This window comes from Ursus maritimus, unplaced genomic scaffold (assembly GCF_017311325.1).
Source record: "Ursus maritimus isolate PB19 unplaced genomic scaffold, ASM1731132v1 scaffold_2, whole genome shotgun sequence".
Lineage (NCBI taxonomy): Eukaryota > Metazoa > Chordata > Mammalia > Carnivora > Ursidae > Ursus > Ursus maritimus.
The window spans coordinates 76,033,262-76,053,565 of NW_024424452.1; the positions used below are offsets into that span (position 1 = coordinate 76,033,262).

General features: G+C 37.0%; 1 protein-coding gene and 2 long non-coding RNA genes across 11 annotated transcripts in view; all 3 read left to right on the forward strand.

The window, feature by feature from the left end:
- LOC121104004 overlaps positions 1 to 8,490 on the forward strand; it is a 62,475-nt gene extending 53,985 nt beyond the window's left edge. The window contains exons 2-3 of the long non-coding RNA XR_005836369.1: positions 6,373 to 6,468; positions 8,452 to 8,490. This is a non-coding gene — a long non-coding RNA (uncharacterized LOC121104004). The remainder of the gene's footprint in view (positions 1 to 6,372; positions 6,469 to 8,451) is intronic.
- The window catches only part of DNM3 (dynamin 3), a 522,795-nt gene that overhangs the window by 64,259 nt on the left and 438,232 nt on the right, over positions 1 to 20,304 (forward strand). For all 9 annotated transcript variants that reach the window (XM_040636206.1, XM_040636208.1, XM_040636209.1 and 6 more), the window contains exon 2: positions 18,785 to 18,858. In XM_040636206.1, coding sequence (XP_040492140.1) covers positions 18,785 to 18,858 — 74 coding nt within the window. The remainder of the gene's footprint in view (positions 1 to 18,784; positions 18,859 to 20,304) is intronic.
- Positions 8,525 to 14,829, forward strand: LOC121104005. The gene is made up of 3 exons (XR_005836370.1): positions 8,525 to 8,545; positions 9,203 to 9,249; positions 14,798 to 14,829. It is a non-coding gene; the product is annotated as an uncharacterized LOC121104005 (long non-coding RNA).

Sequence of the window (20,304 nt, forward strand, 5' to 3'; positions counted from 1 at the left end):
TGAGAGTTGAATGAAATGACTTCTCTTAAAGAGACAGAACATGTTTAAGGTTGGGAGAGCCACAGTGGCAAAAGCATTGAGCAGGGGACTCTGGTATACAAGGAGGCAGGGTCCCTAGGGAGACCTGTTTTGATGGAGCTGAGGATTTATTTTTTATTTTTTGGTGTATGTGGTACAGATGAGAATAGCCATACAATGTTTACTTACTGTGAACTGGATTTAGGAGAGGATCTTGAACAGGAAGGAGGACTTTAAAACATAATGAAGTGGTTATTAGGAAACCGTTTCTTAATAAGTGAGGGAGGTATTTTGAGTTGATTTTAACTTGTGATACACAAAATTAATTTTACTGAAGAGTGAAGAGGCTGCACAGACAGGAAAATCAGCATGGATACAAGTATATTGTACGGGTGGAAACCATGAGTCTCAAGACTAAAAATATAATGGGCGGTTTTGGAAGTAGAGAGTTTTTAATGTTAGGAGGTGACCCACCTCCTCAATTTGTGGGTAGAGTGTGATTTCAGTTTGTGGTGGTTGAATGAGGGACGGATGTGCTAGACTGTGAACTGAGGGAGAGGACTGCTCTAGATTGTTCAGTCTCTTCACAATCCCTGCAATGTAGCTTTCAAAGATTTGCTGACGAGATGAGTGAATTAGCTTGTCAAACATTACTAAGGCTTTTTAGCTGTAGTTCAATTGCCCTCTAAAAAAAAAAACCACTTTTAATTCCTTCTTTAGGACAGTTTCTTTTTAAATAACACTTTTTTTTTCATTTCAAAGGCCAACAAGCTCACTTGCCCCTGAGAGCTAGCTGTTCTTGATGTCCCACCATTCTACCATATGAAATGATGAACCAGATTGTCAAGAAACTTTTGCCCAGAATCTCATTGCTGATGTCCTCTAATGTGAAGGGTCTGGCAAGATTCTGAACCTTCTGTTTTTTTTTTTTATAAGAATGCATAAATCTTTTATCTTTTATAGATAACCAATTTATTCTGAAATTGATGTCATTTTCATCAAAAATTCTTAACTTCCAGGAAATGTTCAGCAGATGTGATTTTCTGGGCCTTCTGTATGTCTCTAACAAAATATGTCTCTAACTCTGTGTCTCTAACAAAATAATTACAATAGTAGGAAGAAAAGGAGCTCACATGTATTGAAGTCCTGCTATGTGCTCTCTACATGTTATTTAATCTTTTCAATAACCCTTCAGAGTATGTGATGCCATTTTTATTTTATAGACCTGGACTCAAAGATTTAGAGAGATAAAATACAATAACCAATGTATATACTCAATGAGCCATAGAGCTGGAATTTGAACCCAAGTCTTTCTGGACACACACACACAAATGTCTTACTACTTTATGCTGCAAGGCAGAAGTAATTCCAGGTGGGCTCTATTTTTAAATATGCCCCAAATCTGACCACCTTTCACCACTTCTGTCACTATGATGCTGGTCCAGGTCTCCGTGATGTTTTGTGTCTATTAGTCTAACATCTCCTGTTTTCTCTGCCTCTTTTATTTTTATTTATTTATTTATTTTTAGGATTTTATTTATTTATTTTAGAGAGAGAGAGAGAGGGTGTGAGTAGGGAGAGGGGAAGAGTGGAAGGGAGAGGAAGAGAATCTCAACCAGATTCTATGCTGAGCGTGGAGCCTGATGAGGGATTTGATCTCATGACCCCAAGATCATGACCAGAGCCAAAACCAAGAGTCGAAGGCTTAACTGACTGAGCCACCCAGGTGCCCCTGTTTTCCCTGTTTCTGTCTTTGACTCCTACGGTTTATTTTTGATAGCCAAAGTGATCCTTTTATTTATTTTTTTTGAAGTATAATTGACATAAAATATTATATTAGTTTCAAGCGTACAACATAGTAACTTGACCTTTGTATATGTATGTTGAAAAATGATTATCTCAATAAGTCTAGTTATCATTCATCATCAAAGATAATACAATATTATTGTCTATATTCCCCATGCTGTACATTACATCTCTATGACTTGTTTATTTTATAAGTGGAAATTTATATTCCTTGATCCCCTTCACTCATTTTAACCCCCTATCCCCCTTCCCCTGTGGCAACCACCAATCTGTTCTCTGTATCTGTGAAATCTGGGTTTTATTTTGTCTATTTTGTTTTTTTAGATTACACATACGGTATAAGCAAAATCATGTGGTATTTGTTTTTCTCTGACTTATTCACTTAGCATAATAATCTCAAGGTCCATACATGTTGTTATAAATGGAAACACTCATTCTTTCTTATAGCTGAGTACTATTTAATCACACCTGCACACACACACACACAAATACATCTTTTATATCCCTTCATCCATCAGTGGATACCTCGGTTGCTTCTATGTTTATAATACTGCAATGATCATGGGGTGCATATATCTTTTCAAATTACTGTTTTTATTTTCTTTGGGTAAATACCCAGAAGTGGAATTGCTGGATCATATGGTAGTTCTATTTTTAATTTCTTGAAGAACCTCCATACTGTTTTCCATAGTGGTTGCACCAGTTTACATTCCCACCAACAGAGCACAAGTGTTCCCTTTTCTCTGTATCTTCACTGACACTTGTTATTACTCGTCTTTTTGATAATTGCCATTCTTACAGGTATAAGAGTCTTTTGTGATTCCATACAAATTTTAGAATAATTTGTTCTAGTTCTGTGAAAAATGCCATTGGAATTTTGATAGGGATTGCATTGACTGTGTAGTTGCTTTGGGTAGTATGGACATTTTAACAGTGTTAATTCTTCTAATCCATGAGCACATATCTTTTCATTTATTTGTGTCTTCTTCAGTTTCTTTCATCAGTGTCTTATAGTTTTCAGTGTACAGGTTTTTTACCTCCTAAATGTATTCCTACGTATTTTATGCTTTTTTTTTTTTAAGATTTTATTTATTTATTTGACAGAGAGAGAGACAGACAGCGAGAGAGGGAACACAAGCAGGGGGAGTGGGAGAGGAAGAAGCAGGCTCCTAGCGGAGCAGGGAGCCTGATGCGGGGCTCGATCCCAGGGCTCTGGGATCACGCCCTGAGTGGAAGGCAGATGCTTAATGACTGAGCCACCCAGGCGCCCTTTTTGATACAGTTGTAAATGGGATTGTTTTCTTGGTTTCTCTGTGATATTTTGTTATTAGTGTATAGAAATACAATAGATTTTTGTATATTAATTTTGTATTCTGCAATTTTACCAAATTCATTTGTTAGTTCTAAAAGTTTTTTGGTGGAATCTTTAACGTTTTCTATATATGGTATCATGTCATTTGCTAATAGTGACAGCTTTATCTTTTCCTTTCCAATTTGGATGTCTTTTTTTCTTTTTCTTGCCTAATCACTGTAGCTATGACTTCCAATACTATGTTAAATAAAAGTGGGGAGGGTAGGGATTCTTTTCTTGTTCCTGATCTTAGAGGAAAAGCTTTTAGCTTTTTACTGTTAAGTACTGATATTAGCTATGGGTTTGTCATGTGTGGCGTTTATTATCGTGAAATCTGTTTCCTCTTGAATATAAGTCAGAACAGTCACTCACCATTTCACATAGAAAAAGGCCAGAGTCCTTACAACGACCCCTTTTTCTTCCTCTGACCTAATGTTTGATTTCTTCTCTTTGTTCATTTCTTTCTAGCCTGCCAGACACATGTCTTCCAGGGATCGCTAATTCACTCAGCCCTCCAAGTCATTGCTCAAATCTCATTGAGGTCTATGCTAATCCACTATTTAAAACTGCAACCCCAATGGGACTTAAAATACAGTAATCTAGGATTTTCAGGCTCTTGATAAAATTCTTTAAAACACTAAAATTCTCTGCTTCTATATTAAATGACAACAGTTTTTTTCATGTTGAAATATAGAATTGGAATAGATCTAAAATACCACAAACACAGTCTTATGTGGACTAGAGAAGACTCATCTAGCGTTTTTCAAACATCGTATCTCATTGTAAGAAATATAGTTTACTTTGTGACCCACCGCATGTTTATAAAACTGAAACAGAAGTTTTATGAAATATTTTGCATTTCTGTATGTGATATGCTCATATTTTCTATTGAATTCTATTCCATTCCATTAGAAAAACTATGTTAGTCATGACCTACAAATTGATTTCACGACTACTTATTGGTCATATTCCATAGTTTAAAAAATACTGGTTTGTTGTATCTCAGATCTCTTTGGCTCAGGATATGTGAATCTTGTGTGTTAACTTCATGAAAATATAAACTGTTGACAATGACAAATGAAATTTCACTGTACTTTTGATACTGACATATAACTATTAGTGAATGTTTACAATATTCATATTCAGATTAACAAAGTAATATAGATTTATTTTTATAAATATGTAATTAATTTAAAGTGCTTCTCTTTTGTTAATATTGTTTGCTAATGTTAGAATTCATGTTAGAAGTGCTGCTTTTCATCCAGTGAATTAAGAGATTTCTATCTTTTCTTCTCTCACTCCCAAATCTCAGTATTTTCATTTTTTTAAAAGATTTGTTTATTTTAGAGTGGGAGGAGGGGTAGAGGGAGAACGAGAGTCTTATGCAGACTCCACCCTGAGCATGGATTCTGATGCGGGGCTTGATCTCGTGACCCGAGATCATGACCTAAGCTGAAACCGAATCAGACACTTAACCAACTGCACCACCCAGGTGCCCCTCAATTATTTTTATTATTTTGATTAGTGTTTGTTTTTCTACCTTTATTAGTATTAAATACTAAGAATGAGGAAAAATATTCAAGAATAAAAAGCTTAATTTATGCTATTTTCTAAAGCATCACAATAATTAATACATAGGCCTGCATAGTTTATCACACATTTGTTTTTTGGCTTCTTAATTTTTGAGGACAGAAAACATTTAATAGATATCATCTCTGTAATCTTCTCTAATATATTCTCTAAATTGGAAATTTCCTAATGTGATCTTTTTTTTTGAGAGAGAGAGTGCGAGGTGGGGGAGGGGTGGAGGGAGAGAGAGAGTTTTAAGCAGACTCCACACTGAGCACAGAACCTGATGCAGGGCTTGATATCACGACCCTGAGATCACAACTTGAGCCAAAACCAATGGAGTCAGATGCTTAAAAGACTGTGCCACCCAGACACTCCATAATATGATGTTTGTTAAAAGTAAGAAACCCATATTCCAAGCTGTCTTTCATCATTGTCTTCTTACATGCGGTGCTCTAGCTATATTAAATTATTAAGCCAGTTTCATCCTGCCTTCCTGGCTTTGTGCTTTTGTGCCTTCTTGCTTTACTGCCTGCCTCCATTTTTCTTATTCTGTCTAATATTTTGAATATCTGCTATATGCCATGCATGGTAGTAGGGATTATATAAGACATAGTCCTTGTGTTCACTGGACTTAAACTGGATACTAACAGTCCCAGTTATGAAAGGAAAAACAAGAAGGCTTAGATTGCTTAGAATACCTATAGTGGGATTGATTCTGTGTATCTTGATTTACTTCTAGCATTCAGAGATTAATAGAATTTTGGAAGTGGCAGAGGCATTGGAAGACATTAGTTTAGTTCTCACACTTTAATGATGTAGAAACTGAGTTCTTATAGATTAAATGGCCTGTTGAGGTCACAGCTAGAACCTAAGTTGGTTTCTTGACCAACTCATTCTGTACCACCTCCTTTCTCTTTATTGTGATAGCCTGCCCAGATCCCATGTTGTCATATACTTTTATATCTGATTTGTGCTGTTAGAGACCTCTTTTCACAATACATACACTGAAGTATAGGCTTTAACATTATTGGTTTTTTAACTTGAAATTATAATTGGAACAATTAGAGATGCGTCAGTGGAAAAGCAATGAAAGAAGGCCATTAAGTGCTAATAAATGCCTCTCCTCATGGGATTGGAGATCTTTTCTTTTCTAAGCATTTGAGCTCTTTTCACTGGTGCTTTTAAGTGGCTAGAAATAACACTTGCCGCACGCTTGTGGAATACTCTAGATGCCAGGGGGTTCATTTCATTCTGTATTTGAATTGAGCACACTGTGGTTGGAATGTGTGTTGATTCTTTTGTTGGTTTAAGCTTTCATTCCATGTTTTGTATTAACCTTTCTCATGGAAGGCAGAGAACAATAGTGAGAGCTCTTAGAGAATGAAGCCTTTAGGTAGCTGATGACTTTCTAGGAAGCAGATGAAAAAGTTAAAATTATAGGTGTTTATTTTGATACATTTTCCTTTTCACATCACTCAAAACTTAGATACAGTATGAAAAACTGTATCTAGCTTACCCTAAAGTCACATGCTTATGGCAAGCAAAAGATAATCACTACTTATTGCTATGGAGATATATTACATTCTGGAACAAATTTGTATAATTAATTACTAAATAAATTTCAGGATAATTTACGACTATTTCTTCTCAAAATTGTGGTGATGATGATGATGGTGATGATGATGGCAGCTGAAATTTTTTGACCACTTACTGTGTACCAAGTACGTACTTCAGTTTTCTTGTCTACAGTTTCAGAATGCAAAATGATCTGAAAATTAAATATTATTTTTGTAATTCATTTTGCAAAACTTATATTGACCTAAACTCATTTACTGGCAAACTTGACCTGAATGATGTGAGGCTGTTCATAGAATGTTTTTATCTCTTTTACCGTGAATATTCATTTGTTTTGCTACAGAAATAGTATGTTTGATTCCACATGCTACTTCAGATTCCATTACACAGTTTAAGTTTGAGACATCATTTTTTTTTTAAGATTTATTTATTTATTTGAGAGAGAGAGAGCACGAGTGAGAGGCAGAGGAAGAAGCCAACTCTGCTGAGCAGGGAGCGTGATACGGGGCTCCATCCCGGGACCCTGGGATCATGACCTGAGCCAAAGGCAGCCGCTTAACTGACTGAGCCACCCAGGCGGCCCAAGTTTCAGACATCATTTTACCTGTCTCAAATATGAAGAAAATTTGAGTTGCATATCACAATGCCACTAGAAGGTAAAGGACTGTGTTTTTCTTATTATTCCACCCCCAACCTGCCCACAATTTACAGATGAGAAACTGAGCCAAAAAGTAATGGATCTCAAATTCAAACCCAGGCATTTCAGTGCTACAATCTGTGCTCTTAACCACCATGCTATACCAAAAAAGAAGTTTTTGAAAGCACTTCACAGATATAACTATTATATATTTATCTAATAAAATTCTAGTAACTGTGAAAAAATTCAGATTTGAATAGAGTTAGTTACTCTATTAATATTTCTGTGTTGTTTTCCATCGTTAAATACTATCTTAAACATGTCCATGATTTATTAGTAGTTCCTGCCACTCTTGATTGCTATTTATTTATTTGAGAGAAAGAGAGAGAGAGTGTGTGTGCACATGAGTTGGTGGAGGGGCAGAGAGAGAAGGGGAGAGAGAATCTTAAGCAGACTCCACACTGAGCGCTGAGCCAGCTGTGGGCCTTGAGACAGGGTTCAACTTGGGGCTTGACCTGGGGCTGAATCTTAAGACACTGAGGTCATGACCTGACCTGAAATCAAGAGTTGGCCACTTAACAGACTGAGCCACCCAAACACCCCCAGTCTTGATTGTTTTATTTTCAACCTGCTGGTCTGTTCCTCCTTTGGACTTCTTAAATTTTTGAAAGCTTCTGTACTTGTTTATAAAGCATGCTATTAGGTCTCAGGAAAAAGAGTAAACATCGCTGCTGAGGCAAATGTGCTTTGAGATGCTATCTACTCTAAATGAAGAAGGGAGCCACCAATCATTTTAGCACAATAGACAGTTTGGACTATAAATAAAATTATAACCTTAGTCACACACTATCAGTTTACTGATGTTGGTGGACATGTAGTTTGTGTATTATTGTTGACATATACAATTGGGTAATATAGTGTAATTGCTGTAGTCAGAGAAGTGTAGATAGAGAAAGTAATTCTTAAGTTTACTTATTAGTATGCCTTCTTTGGTCAGCTGAATCTATTAAGTAATAAGCAAAATTTATTGAACTCTGTTATGTGTTTCCACTGGCTACTTTTAATACATTTTAGGACTTGGAGCTAATAAACATGTTTTCCCTAAACTTTCATTGGGAATGTAGAGTCAAGGGTAACTTTTTTTTTTTTTTAAGATTTTATTTATTTGACAGAGAGAGACACAGCAAGAGAGGGAACACAAGCAGGGGGAGTGGGAGAGGGAGAAGCAGACTTCCTGCTGAGCAGGGAGCCCGATGCTGGACTCAATCCCAGGACCCTGGGATCGTGACCTGAGCCAAAGGCAGACGCTTAACAACTGAGCCACCCAGGCGCCCCAAGGGTAACTTTTAAGATAAGAAATAACTAGGTATTTATAATGCATATGTTATAAATATATATACATATATTTGTATATCTATATACCTATATATCATCTATTAGATACTGAGTACTTTTCCTTCTTCCTTTTTCTCTTGCTCTTTAAAATTTCCAGTCAATGGTACAGGATCACAGAAAAAAAAGTCAATTAAATAGACAAAAAAAAAAAAAAAAAAAGAAAGAAAAAAAAACAATCCAAACATTTCCAGGTAAGAAAATAAAAGAATAGACCACATACATGATACCTACATCTTTAATTATGAATGTTTGCATACTTATTTTCTAATTAACCCTTAAAATTTTATTTCCAATAAATTCACAGTTTTAATTCCTATATTGCTGACTTTATTTGCTCACCAAGTCACTATTGAGCACCTTCTTTGTGCCAGGTGCTATGCCAAATACTGGCCTTTTAGAAATGAGGTCCCTGTCCTAAAATAGCTTGTCTAGGGGAGGGATGTGAGGTTCATGGTAGTTTGGAATAAAGAGGAGAAACATTTAAATATACTGGTATTTCAAGAAATGCTTTCCATAGGAGGCTGTAGCAACATTCTGTCTTTAAAATGAAATGGGTAAGGAAAGGCAGTGCCTTGGGGAAGAGCTTCCATGGTAGAATACTCAACACAGAGGCATGAAATTAGTGTGAAGTCACTTGGGAACCAGATGTTCTGGGAATAAAAGGTTTGCATGGAGAATAATCGATGAGGCTTCTAGAGTATTAGGGAAGAGTTAGATCCAAGGATCCACTTAAATCCCTCTTTGATAATTGGAAAACCAGATTCCCATTCTTTTTAAATAAACTGTGTGGCTATGGCTCTCCATTCTGTTTTAGTGGAGAAACTGACCTGTACTTTTTTGGCTTCCAGTTAAATACCTATTTTTTCTTCCAGCATCCTAGGAAAAGTGGAGACAGGTATGCATAATATTGACTGTGGAAGCTTACTTCTACACTTATCCGTACTCTTTTCTTCTAGCCCCCGGCAAGAACTGGCAATAAGCAGGACCAAGGACAATAATTGGGTCATATTTCTTCAAGTCGAGTCTTCAGGCAACAGTTGAAGTGCTGCCTACACCAGCCCTGCCCCTTGTCATTGGATACGTGCTCTCTCGGGCTAGCTTCTTCTCATGGGGTGTGGTCTTCCACACCTGGGCCTTTCCTACCCATTGTAGTGTCAAAGTACAAAGGTCTGAGATTCATGTAGGGGCTTCATGGAAAAGGGGCCTTTTCGGGAGGCCTGTCAGCCTTTTTGGTACTAGGCCTTAAGCCTGCCTCCTAACTAGCCCAGATGAGGCTTCCAAAAGGTCCAACCTCATGTTTCCAGGATTCAGAAGGGACTGAGTAAGGGTTTGAGGCAAAAGCTGTTTGACTTTTCCTTTCCTCACATATCTCTCTAGAAACCCTGTAGGAAAGGATGGCTGACAGAATGAATGTTTGGCATTCTGGGTTCTTTTATTCTTCTTTGATCTGTAGCACGTATTGTCAGTGGGAGTGAGATTGCTCCCAGGGGGGCAAAAATTAGTTCTTGGGGGACAAAAGTAATCTTATTCTTCTCATGTATAAAGCACAGATGTATATATAGTACATTTACAGATATACAGTATATCTGGTATTAAATTTAATGGGGAAAATTTAATGGACAAGAATATATAACAAGGCCCTTAGGGGGGCAATAAAAACAAAAAAGAGGTTGAGAAACACTGTTCTAAAATGTAGTGTATGTCTCTCTCTCTCACTCTGTTAGGCAGTGCATACGAGGATGGGGGTGACTCATAATGCCAGCACTATACGAGACTGTCTTTTTTTGCTCTGCTCTGCTTAGTCCGTAGCTTTTATCTTCAGGTTTGCCTTGTGGCTGAAGATAGTTTCTGTGGCTCTGCTATTTTGTATGACTGACAGGGAGAAAAAGGAAGAGGGAAGGGCAAAGTGTATACATCAGCTAAATCAGACCTTTTTAAAGGAACTATTTCATTCAGGTTAAAGATCTACTTATTTATTTTAGAGAGAGAGAGAGAGACGAAGCGTGCATGACTGGGGAGAAGAGAGGGAGACAATCTTCCAGCAGACTTCCCACTGAGTGTGGAGCCGGACGTGGGGCCCGATCCCACGACCAATGAAATCATGGCCTGAGCCGAAACCAAGAGTCAGACGCTTGAGTGACCTAGGCACCCCGTTAAAGTTGATGTTACTTAACAACCTTTAATTACGTTTTACCGACTAAAACTTAGTTATGTGGATACCCCATTTGCAAACGAGGCTGGAAAAATATAGATTTATTTATCTATTAAAATTGGGTCCATTGCCATTAACAAAATTGGGATTCTGTTAATAAGAAATAAGGGGAAATGGATATTGGGCAGCCAACTAGCAGTCTCTTTAGTTGTCCCTTTTATCATCCATTTGTGTGGCAGCTACCCAGGTGCAAGAGCTATGTCCCTCTCCTTTATGCTGAAACTCATTAATCTGGTGCTTTAAATTTTTGAACAAACTGGCTTTATGAATAAGCAAATAAAATGGATTAAATATGAAGGCATTAAGTTCTTGAGAGTTTCCTGGTGGGGAGAACACATTGTATTTGTAAACTAAAGCTGGCTTCTTCATTCAGTTTATAGATCTTGGACTCAGAAATTTTGCATTTTGAATGTTGCAGTAGAAACCCTTAATTATTAATTGATTAGGTTTAATGAAAACATTTTGCTTAGAAATTTTGAGTTTTGTGAATGAAAGATAAATTTGAATTGAAAGTTTTTAGATGTTAGTAAAAAAATAAAAACACAGTGTTTCCTGCAAATGGATTCGTAACTACGTTTTTCAAACAAAATGATGGTGGTATTTATTGAATACCTCAAATTATAGAGTATTTGATAGCAGAAAAACGTGATCTTTTACCAGTCTGTAAATGCTGATATTCTTACTGTGCTAAGAATTTAGGGAATAAAAGAAAACTTCCTTGGAAATTTTCCAATTAAATCTGTGGATTTTGGCATAATTACTTCTTTCAGCAGTTAAAGTGGCATTGTAATGGTTGGCAAAGCTCCGGGATTAGGCACAGAAGCACAAAGCCATTTTAACAGCACCATTGTGTTTAGCACGTGGAATACATGACCTCAAGTGCTTCTTGGGCAGGAGGTGGGCAGTATTTGGCAGGGATCTGTTTCTGTTTCTCTCTCTCTCTTTCTCTGTCTTGCCTTTCCTTCTTTACCTCTCTTCCTTTCTCTCTCTCTTTCTTTAGTTGGGTTATCATTTTTTTTTAAAAGATTTTATTTATTTATTTGACAGAGAGAGAGAGAGAGACAGCCAGCGAGAGAGGGAACACAAGCAGGGGGAGTGGGAGAGGGAGAAGCAGGCTCACAGTGGAAAAGCCCGATGTGGGGCTCGATCCCAGAACGCCGGGATCATGCCCTGAGCCGAAGGCAGATGCTTAACAACCGAGCCACCCAGGCGTCCCTGGGTTATCATTTTAAAGGGCTGTGAGATAGTAATCCCATAGGGATTATTTTGGAGCACATAAAATTGTACTTTGGCGATAACTTTTTAGAAGGGGCTTTTCTGTTTTTAAGGAATAATTTTATTTTTTATTTTTTTTAAAGATTTTATTATTTATTTGACAGAGAGAGAGAGAGAGAGCACAAGCAGGCAGAGCAGCAGCAGAGGGAGAGAGAGAAGCAGACTCCCTGCTGAGCAGAGAGCCCAACATGGGCTTGATCCCAGGACCCTGGGATCATGACCTGAGCCGAAGGCAGATGCTTAATCGACTGAGCCACCAGGCATCCCTTAAGAAATAATTTTAAAAAAAATTTGGCTCTGGGAGTTTTAAAAAAATTATTTCCTTCAAATTCTATTCTATGTCTTTAGATAGTCAATAATATTGGCCCATCTGATATTTTGTATTTTTTACTTTGGTATATACCGTTGTATCTTAAACATTCATAATAAAATATTAACTTAAATGACCTCAACAAATTCTTGGTAAATTGAAAGTCATCTTACCTGTTCTTTCAGTACAAGTAAAATGCCAGTTAGCTATTTTCCAGTTGGAGAATTAGATAGGACAATGTTTTCCCTCTGTGATATGAATATATGGGGCTATTGGAAATCTTCCTGACAGGGTAGGTAGAAAGTATTAGAAACTTTAGTATTAGCACTAAAGGAGGCCATGGGAGGAACACAGAGGTGAGGGAGCCGACATGTAAATAGACCATGTAACAAGTGTGTGTTGAGAGCTTAAATAGAGGCATGCATGGGGGATTTCAGGGAGGGCTTCTCAGAGAAGATGATGTGGAGGTGAGTGTTGAAGATCAAGTAGAAGTTGGCTAAAGAGAGAAGTGGGGGGAGGGCGTCGCAAGAGGGGAACATGGACTGTGCCAAGGCACTGGGACTGAGAGTGCGTGTGTATGCAGAGACTTCCATAAAGGACAGGACTTTTTATCTGCTTTGTTTATGGTTTGGATTTCATGCTAAAGACAATGGGGAGTCATTGAATGATCTAGAGTCTGGAAATGATGTGATGGGACTTATGTCACTGTTGAGGTTGGATTAAAGCATGCTCAATTTGGATGCAGGGAAATTAACTGGGAGATTGTTATAGTGGTCTGTATGAGCGTTGGTGGTACCTGTGGTGGTGATTGAAATAGAGAAGAGAGTTTTTTGAGAGTTTTTTGCATTTAAGAGATATGAAGAAGGTAGAATCAGCAGGACTTGGTGACCAACTGTGAGAAGGAAAGGGGAAAATGGAGGATGGACGATTCCCATGTACTTGGTTTGGCTGATGTGTATTGATGCTGATAATGTGTATTATGGTTCGGAATGAAGGAGGAAAAACATGATGGGTAGATGATAATGAGTTGAATTGTTGAGCTTGAGTATGAGATGTTTAGGTGGAGATGACTAGGAGCCTAGTGTGTTTTTGGGAATCCCTCTGACTTACAGTATTTGGTTTACCTCTTTGGGAACTCCCTCTCAGTCTTTCAGTTAGTTCTGTTTCTTTCAGTGTCCATTAAATATTGGTATTTTCCAGAGTCCATATTCATCTCTCTTCTCCACTCCTTTCCTACTCATCTGTTCTTTTGGATTAGGTACCTGCTCCATGAATGTCTCTCAGATTATTATCTCCAGACAGGACTTTTAACCTGAGTTCCGGTTGCTCAGTCTGTGTACTTGTCTCCATTTGGATATTCTCCAGGTATCTATCAATATATCCAGTTTGTTCCCTTATCTTCCTCCCCATTTCCTTTACAATGTAGCGTAGTCTAATGGTCACATTAACACAGAAACTAGAGTTATGCTCTCTAGGTTTGAGTCCTAGATCTGTCAGTAGCTTGTGACTCTGAGAAAATTATGTGACCTTTCTGTGTCTCAGCTTCCTCATCTGTGAAGTGAGAATAACAACAGCACCTACCTGAGGATCAAATAAGAATGGTGCCTGGCACACAGTAAACACTATATAAATAACAGCTTTAACTGGATCTTCCTGTATTGCCTGTTCTGGTTAATGGTACCACTGTTCAGCCAACTAACCGATCCAGAACTGTGAGATTTATCCTCACTCCTCCACATCACTTCGTTCCACATCAGAACAATAATTTGTCCCATCAGTTGTCCACTCTCTGATGTCTTCTTTCCATCTCTGCCATTACTGCTCTGTACTGAACCTTTATTATCTTCTTCCTCAATGACCCATACTGGCTAGTGACTAGTCTCCCTGTCTTTTGTCTTTCTTTTTTTCAACATTCTCTCTATAGTCCCCCAGTGATTTTTCTGAAATGCAAATCTGATCACTTAAAACTCTTTAGTGCCTTTCAGTTCTTATAGGAAGAAAAAAAATACAACTGAAGGCCTCTGAGATCTGGTCCTGCCTTTTTCTTCAGACTCTTTATCCACCCCATTCTGACCTTTCTTTAATATTTACAATTCCTTCATATTCTGTATTACTTTGGTCTTCCATGTCTTTGTACATTCTGATCCCCTTTGGAGGGCCTTCTACCTCATGTCTCTCTGAAGTAGTTTCTGCTGGTTCCCCAAGCAGACTAGGTTATTCTCTGATCTATGTCAGTATTTCCCCTTGCGTGGGGCTTAACCATATGCCAGTCATGCTTGTCATTTGCATGCTATTCTCTTCATAAATTAACTTCTTGGAGAGTCTAAATTATGCCTCTTGTCTTTAGTCAAGGGCAGATGTTAAACATTTATTTACTGAACAGATCATCTGGTTAATGATCATTTACATCTATCTTAAAGAAAAAACATCTCTGTATTTATTTTTTGCTAAGGAAAAAATTTATTTTATCTTGGTTAATTCAGAAAATATGCTCTCCTTTTTTTTAGGCTTCCAAAGGTCAGTCATTTCCTAGTGGACCTATAGTGATATATCTTGATACCTAAGTTTCTGGAAAAGCCAGTAAGAAATATTATCAAGATGGTTCTTAGACCATAGCGTGGGAATTGTTCTCTACTTTTTGTGCAGGAGTCAGGAAACCGTGAAAGAGCATTGACTTATTGCCTGAAGACCAACTGTTAAGACTGTGCAGATTAATGCTTTATTGAGGTGAGTCGAGAGAAGAAAAGCATTTGAGTTGTAGCTGCTATGTGGCATTGAGAGGGAAGTATTCCTCCTGCCTTAAAATCTGTACAGTCTAACATGAATACATAAATAAGACACTCAGGCAATAGAATGGAGTTAATTAGATGATGCTGAGTCTTCAGATTACTCTTCTTATTTTTTACCTTGAAAGTTCATGCAAATAAGAAAAAATGGAGAAAAATGGCATGCAAATTTTATATTTTTATATACATGACCATAAACAGAAATGTGTAGTTTATCCACAGTAATACTGAAGGCACAGTCATTTTTTTCTGCATTAATTTAGCAAAGTAATTTCCCCAAAAGATGTCCCTATGGAAGAACCAACCACCTATTACATAGGAAAGAATAAAATTCAAATGGATGGTTGCATACAACAGCTAATGCATTATCCATGATTATTTGTATCAGGGCCTTGGCTCCCTGTTGGAGGCAGATATAAGGAACTGAGCTTTCCAAACCAGTGCGCTGGTCAACACCAATGGGTTCAGGTGGGGTCTGTGGCTCCTTATCTTTAAATTCCATTCACGAATGTTAAAATATTGTATGTAGAGGCTTTTTATTTTTATTTTTTTGAGATGAGAGAATACCGCAATATCAGGGAAAACATGCTGTGGCTATATTATAGCAAGAGTAATAGTACTACTTCTTTCTATGGTAGTTGGCTTTTAAAAAGTTGCCATATATTGCATTTCATTTGATCCATAGGGTTGTCTCAGCTTAGTAGCAAAAGAAACTAAGATTTAGAGAGAATTTTGTCCATTCAGTGGTGGAGCTGGGGCTCAAAGCAAGGCTCTCTGGGTTTCATTTGTGTGCTGGGCATATGGTTTTCATGCTGCTGGATCATCAGAACCACATGAATCTTCAGGATGCCAGGTTAGTCATTGACTCTTCAGAAGAGAGAAGTTTCTCTCTAGTGCTTTGTCGCACGTAGATAATCCTGTGAAGTCAGGAGAGACTTCCAAATAGCAGGATTCGGTTCCCAGATCTTTTGACTTTTGGTGAGAATGTATATGTTGGAAGTAGGTAGGCCTGGTGAGAGCCACGAAGGGGGCCAGTAAGTGTGAGTTAGTAAGAAGGGGGTTGGATACCTGAATGCATTTATTACTTTTAATGCAAAGCTGTTTGCTTAATAAAAAAGTAGAGAAAAATGTTAAATGTATCTGTGGGCTTACTTTTTAGCCAAACACATGATAATTATTTGTTATTTAAAATATTCGATACATTATGTTTTGCTTTAATAATGTTCAAAGGGATTGTTACTAAATCTACATTATAAATATATAGTCCTAAACATTAGTTGAAACGAATCCCAGCACGAAGGTATTAAGTAACTAAACCACCTTTCTTCCTTCTTCCTTTCCCCCTTCTTCTTTACCTTTTTAATTAATTAATTAATTAATTTTTCTATTTTTTCATTTTTTTGAAGATTTTATTTATTTGAGAGAGAGAGCAAGAGAATGACAGAGAGAGAGAGCACGAGAGGGAAGAGGGTCAGTGGGAGAAGCAGACTCCCCTCTGAAGAGGGAGCCCGACACGGGACTCAATCCTGGACTGTAGGACCATGACCTGAGCTGAAGGCAGTCACTTAACAAACTGAGCCACATAAGTGCCCCCCCTTTTTTTATTTTTTAAGAAAGTATTTTATTGATTTCATTAAATGGCATTATTCAGGCATTTAAAATGTGAATATTCCTCTTTGGCATCTCTCTATACATCCTAAAATCTGACTCAGAATCCTAATAGTTGAAACAGATTCCCTCCCACTCTTTGCTATGGGGTTTTGCTTTGTTTTCCCTTTATCCGTATTGATTCTCAAGGTAACTTCTTCCTTTTTGGTTTTAGGTATAGAGTAGATGCTCTCCTTGTTCTGACTAAGCTTTAAGTGATTGTTGACACCATTAAAACTAGCAAATATTCTAATATAGTTCCTGGAGAATATTAAAAGCCTATTTAATTTTATGTATTTAAATGTTTTCAAAAGAGAGTATCTGTCTCTTTTCTGAACTCCAATGTAGTTTCTCTGTCCCCTCCTTTAATGGTCTTCTATGTGCATGTCTTTATCTTCGCACTAGATTTCAAACTTCCAGGGTCTAACTAGTGCTGGGTGATGCCCACAGCATCTCCCTAGCACTTCTTAGTTTCTCAGTGAATTTTTTTGATGAATAAATAATATAATTTATTTCAGATGGCATATTTTTGAGCAGTACAAGTCTGTAATTTCACTATATTTGTTTTAGTCACATGCAATGACATTCCAGATGAAACTTAGTCCTTGGAATCAAGGAGTAAAGCTTTATTTTAGTTAAGAGGCTGTTCAGTATTATTTCCTCTGTTAAAATTTACACTAGCACTTGCAAAATAAATTGTTTGTAGTAGGGGAAATTTTGTTTAATTTTATCTCTGCACCTCTCTATTCTAAAGGATCACTAGAGCTAAAGGCTTGGGTTCTGCGGCATTCTCACTGGCCTTCATCATTTGTATAAGCTGTTTGCGTTGAAATCTCATTGTGTTAAAGCTCTGTCTACCAAATTTTCTACAAAACCCATGCCATTATCACCCACTGAATTGTTGAGTAATGTATCCTGACTTGAGGTCAGTGGCTCTCAAACCATGTGAGCATCAGAATCCTCTGGAGCTTGTTAAGAGTACAGATACTGCACATCTTCCCCTGGCATTCTGAATCTGTAGGTTTAGGATGAATCCTGGGCCTCTGTGGTTGTAACACTTTTGGTGGTCCTGGAGCCATTTTTGAGAAACATGGCCATTGAGTCAAATTTATTTGTGATTTTTAAATGATGAATCTTCCAAAGTTGTAAGGCATTCTAAATGCATTTAAAATCTGTGTTACAGGTATGTTAATGAATTTGACATTGCACAATCAGTATTGATTTATGTGGCATTGCAGATGTAATTATAGAATAGTTTCTTAGCTGCAGTTTTATTGGTCTAATGTATATTAACATACATTTAAAACACAGTCTTTATTTGTTTAAAAAACTCCCTTTTTAAATAAACTCCCGCTTATCAGGAATGAGAACAAACAAAGCTCAAACTTCAGTGTTTTCTCTGCTGTTAATTTCTACATATACAATATTTATCTCTACTTAATCATATATTTTCGGTGTGACTATTTATTGGAAAAAAATTTCAGGATATTTAGAAGGCACAATCTAATATGCCTTTAATATCTCTAATAATGGTCCATGTTGACTTTGAAGCTGGACAGAGTACTGAATTTTTTAATTACAAAAAGTTTAAGGATTAATTTCTGCACATGTTTTTTATAAATGCTGATTCTCTGAAAATAAAGATCAAGTGAAAATACAAAGTAATTTAATACAAACTTTTATTAATTCCAGCTTAATGAATGAGTGATGTATTCTAGTGAGGTCATTGTGATAATACACATGGATTAAATATTCAATATAAGGAGCCCTCCCTACCCCCCCTTTTTTTTACTTTGCAAATGCTTCTTTTTTAAGATGGGTCTAGTATTCTTTTTTAAGATGGGTCTAGCATTCTTCAGTGATGCACTGAACAGTTTGGAATTAGGAGAATTACAGTGGGACTTGACTTACAAATTTGTCGGTAATTAGAATTACATAAAGTGGGGGCGCCTGGGTAGCGCAGTCGTTAAGCGGCTGCCTTTGACTCAGGGCGTGATCCCGGCGTTCGGGGATCGAGTCCCACATCGGGCTCCTCCGGTGGGAGCCTGCTTCTTCCTCTCCTACTCCCCCTGCTGTGTTCCCTCTCTCGCTGGCTGTCTCTCTGTCACAGAAATAAATAAAATCTTAAAAAAAAAACAAAAAAAGAATTACATAAAATGCCTTAATCTATTTTTTCTTTTTTTCTTTCTTTTTTTTTTAGGGACTTTCTCCCTCGAGGGTCGGGCATTGTAACCAGACGGCCTCTTGTGCTGCAGCTTGTTACTTCCAAAGCAGGTAATATATGAGGATGTTTGCCACATGAGTAAGCACATTCCCATGGTACCTGTTGCCTCCATTCCTGGGTGTTGGGTTGTAGCAACAGAAATGTTTTTGTGATCCCTCTGCTCTGGGTAGCAGCCTGTATTTCTTTCCAAATGCTCTCTTCTTCATTGTTCTTTTAATTCCTTTTATTCCAATAAAGGGAAAATCTATTTGCATATAGCTTTTTAGATACCTACTATGTTTTATGTTAAGAAAATAATAATTTCTCATTGTAATCCATCTATATAATTTTATAGTACAGCTTAACTACTAATACCCTTCTGGTTTATTTCCTTCTTGCATGTGTGTGTGTGTGTGTTTGGAAATTTTTTTTGAGTAACAATTCAAAATCCATCTAATATCTATATGCAGATATATAGTATATGTATACCTGTATCTATGTCTAATGTGCTATGCTTGCTCCTTTCCTTAACACCATGATAATTTGATTGGCAAATGAACTTTGTTTTCATTCTTATTTTTTAGCAACTGGTGATGTTAGATTTTTTGTGTGCTTATTTGGTGTTTATTTATTTTTTTAAAATGAATTGACTGTTTTTATCTTTCCCTATTTCTTTTTGTGGATTTTACTATTTTTCTTATAAATTTCTTTGAAAGTACTTATAAAAACTGCACCTCATAAATTGCAAAAACCAAAGTCATGAAATTTTACCCCTATGTTTTCTTCTAAGTATTTTATAGTTTTGCTCTTATACTTAGGTCTTTGATCCATTTTGAGTTAATTTTTGTATATGGTGTGAGGAAAGGGTCCAACTTCATTTTTTGTATGTGAATATCCAGTTTGTTCCAGCATCATTTGTATGGTTTTGGTAACCTTGTCAAAAGTCAGTTGGCCATAAATATATGTGTTAATTTTGAGACTCTCAGTTCTATTCAGCTGACCTGTATTTTTATATCTGTGCCAGTACTGTACAGAATTACCCATTACCCTTGCTTTGTAGTAAGTTTTGAATTGTGAAGTGTGAGTCCTATTTTGTATTTTTCAAGACTATTTTGGCTATCCTGAGTCCCTTGAAATTCTGTATGTATCTTAGAATCATCTTGTTTTATCCCAGCAATGCAAGATTGGTTTAACACCTAAAAATGAATTAATGTAATGTATATCAATAGAATTAAAAATAAGAAATCACAGGATCATCTCAACAGACTCAGAAAAAGCATTTGAAAAAATACAACATTCCATCATTATAAAAACACTCAACAAAATAGGAATAGAAGGGAACTTCCTTAACCCGAAAAAGGGCATAGACTAAAACCCACTGCTAATATCATACCTAATGGTGAAAGACTGCATACTTTCCTTTAGATCAGGAGCAAGGCAAAGAGGTCTACTTTTGCCTCTTCGGTTCAACATTGTGCTGGAGGTTCTAGGTAAGGCAGTTTGGCAAGAGAAAGAAA